Source organism: Vombatus ursinus, unplaced genomic scaffold (assembly GCF_900497805.2).
Source record: "Vombatus ursinus unplaced genomic scaffold, bare-nosed wombat genome assembly UNPS02006471.1, whole genome shotgun sequence".
NCBI lineage: Eukaryota > Metazoa > Chordata > Mammalia > Diprotodontia > Vombatidae > Vombatus > Vombatus ursinus.
Window position 1 is genome coordinate 1 of NW_020946249.1, and position 3204 is coordinate 3204.

General features: G+C 34.0%; 1 protein-coding gene across 1 annotated transcript; it reads right to left on the reverse strand.

Moving 5' to 3' along the window:
• Window positions 1-81: 81 nt before the first annotated feature.
• HMGN1 (high mobility group nucleosome binding domain 1) lies at window positions 82-2098 on the reverse strand (the record flags this gene model as incomplete). The annotated part of the gene is made up of 2 exons (XM_027848449.1): window positions 82-631; window positions 1967-2098. Coding segments are annotated over 2 exons (180 nt in total), but the record flags the coding sequence as incomplete, so codon positions are not given.
• Window positions 2099-3204: the final 1106 nt, after the last annotated feature.

Consider the following 3204-nt stretch of genomic DNA (forward strand, 5'->3'; position numbering starts at 1 on the left):
ACACATTTTCCAGTCTTTTACAGCACATTAACAAAATTACTGGAAAAAAATTGTACCACCACGACCAAAGATAGCACACAATTTTGAAAGGGAGATCCAACACCAGGGAGCAGTTTTATTTAGGAAACAATTGTACCGAAAGACAAGATGGATACAGATTAATTAAAATAAGACCTTTAAAATTCATGGTCACAACTCCAAATTGCTATCTATGCTTCGTTTAATATGATGTAAAAACTGCTTATGGAATGTTAAGCCTACGCACAAGACACACACCACCTTCCTAATCAACATTCTATTAATTTCTGGTTGTATTAAAACAAACAAAAAACCAAACTGACAACCAGCACATGATTTCACCTCTTTAAATAGGATTCTAAACAAAGCCACTTTAGATTGGCTTCCACGTATCTAAATGTTTTAAAAAATTAATGTGATGAGGTGGAATCGCCTCCTTCTTAAAAATGTGTTTCTAGAGCTACTAAAAAACTGGCATTTACAAAATAGTTGATAAAAATATTCCTCTGAATTGTACAAGAAGGGAGGTAACAGGGACAATTGTTAAAAGACTTGGTATAAGATGTTATTCAGATTTGGTTTCTTTCTCTCCTGCTGAATCAGAGACTGGAACCTGGAAAGAACATAAAACAAAAAATTATAAAATTGCTCATTATGTTTGATATTTCCTGCAATATTTCCAAATAAATTAGTAGTATGGATAAAATCAAAATGTCAAGAGATACATCAAATTGGATATTGCAAAGTCACCTCAATTTCACAATGTCCAAAACCAAACTCATCATCTTTTGCCTCAAACACACCCCTCTACCAAACTTGTCTGTCTGTCAAAGGCACCAGGATTCTTCCAGTTTCCCAGGTTTGCAATCCAAATTATCCTTCACTTATCATTCTTCCTTACCCTATGTAGTTAATCAGTAGCCAGATCTTGCCATTTCTCATTTCCTATGTCTTCCATCCAAACCTTTCTATTTATATATCCACTGACTTAGCTCCAGCCCCATTACCTTTCATATAGATTATTGCAATGGCCTCCTAATTGGTCTCCTGCCTCAAATGACTACCTGCTCCAATCTATCTACAGTTGCCAAAGTGATTTCCTTTAAGTCTAGAATTGACCCCATAACTTCTCTACTTCAATAAATGCTGGGACCTCCCATTGTCTCTGGGATCACCTACAAACAACTTTGGCTTTCAAAGCTCTTCACAACCTAGCCTCAACCTATCTTTCTAGCAGTTCCCTTTCTGCACTGATCATCAAGCTAAACTGGCCTTCCCTGTTCCTCACATCCTCACACATGGCACTCCATCTCCAATCTCCATTACCATATTCCAGTTTTCTGTGGGAAATGCCCTCCCCTCCCCACCTCCACCTTACTGAATCCCTTTATTCCTTCAAGATGCAGCTCAAGTGCCATGTTCTACAGGAAACCCAATTTGTAATATCCACCCTCCCTAAATACTGTGCATTCACTTCATATTTATTCTCTACAGATCTACCTATGTACAATGTCTCCTCCAAGACAATCTAAGGTATTTAAATTGAAGAATACAATATTTTCTTATAGTGAGATATTTAGTGTGGATTGGGAGCCAGAGTTCAAATCTTGGCTCTGCCACTTATCACCTGTATGACCCTGGGTAGAACATTTATTCTCTCTGGGTATGTTTCCTCAACTGTAAAAGGACAGGATTGGCCTAGAGGATCTTTTCTGTCTCTGAATCCATAGCATTTATACTGGTGAAATTCTGTCCATAAGCAAATATTCTAGCTCAGTCACCTAAATTTATGATGACTAAGTGTGCACCTGAAGATATAATTTTATAAAGACTAGAAACTGTGACGTTGAGATCTGTTTACCTTATTTTATAGTGGAGCTGTTTTTTATTAACCAGAAAAATTGCTATCTGAGAAAGTCAAGGCATATGGCAAAGAATAAGTACTGACCTCTTCATTTTTAGTTTCTCCATTTTCTGCAGGCAAGTCATCTTTATTCTCCTCTTGGTTAGTAGCTTCTGCTTGTTTTCCTTTTGCTCCTTTTTTTCCTTTTGTGTGAACTTTTTTGTCCTCGGATTTATCCTACAGACATATTAAAAACAGTGCTTTACATAATCAATACATCTTTCTAGGTATTAAACATTGTCCTTTCATAGCTCAATTTCTACACTGCATACTAATCTGAATTACATAATAAACTTTTTCCAAGAGCAAAAACCAACTTCTTCCATGAATCCAGGATATTCTAAGGAACTTTTTTTAAAGTGCTGATTAATAATAGTATCACAGTAAGTTTTTAGTACTTAAACATTTTGTGTATAAAACACTCAAAACTTTTGCTTTATTTTCTAAATTATCAAGTTCTTATCCAAAGCACATATATAAAAAAAAAGATATCCATCTTTTAAATCCTCAATAGTCAGGAGAAGGAGGGGAGGGATTGGGTCGATGAATTCTAATTATCTACTCTCTTCCTGCTCCTTGGAGATTAACCAATTACTTCTATTTTTTAAAAACCTAATCTTTCTATAAAAAAAGTTTTTTATCCTCAATTTTGTACTTTTTAAAGACTCTTTAAAACAAAGTTTGCCATTGGAATAGTTAACATGAAAAATAATTCACTTTACTATATCTGTCAAATCCATTTTTCTTCTTTTTTAGCATATCTTAAGGAATAAGCCAATACAAAAGTAACATTTCAATAGTTCATAATGAAATCCAACAAAGAATCAAGATAGAAGTTTTACAATCACTGAAAATGTTGACCTTTCGATCTTAATTTCTTACCCTGAGATCACTTAATAGTCAAAAGCAAAAGTAATAAATTTATATTTTTATTATCTCTATTTAGGTGTTTGAAAATTTGGCAGCTATAGACAGGAAGCCCCATCTGATTTTTACTTAAACGAAAACATGAAACTTAAGCGGTTTTAATGAAGTATAGTATTATAATTCATCTATGGCTAACTTGAGTAGAGATAAGATTCATATTTTAAGAGTTATCCAAGTTTAGTAAGTGAATTCTCTAAAAATTTCCTATAATTCCCAAACACACACCAATGAAATGTTTCCTCTAAAAGATGGACTGCATTCTTAAGCTTCCTTTTACCACAATCCAAATGAAGTTTGTATGTGTGTTTATGTGGGACAAATTCAACATTGCCATAGGAAAAAAATAAACAAAAAAA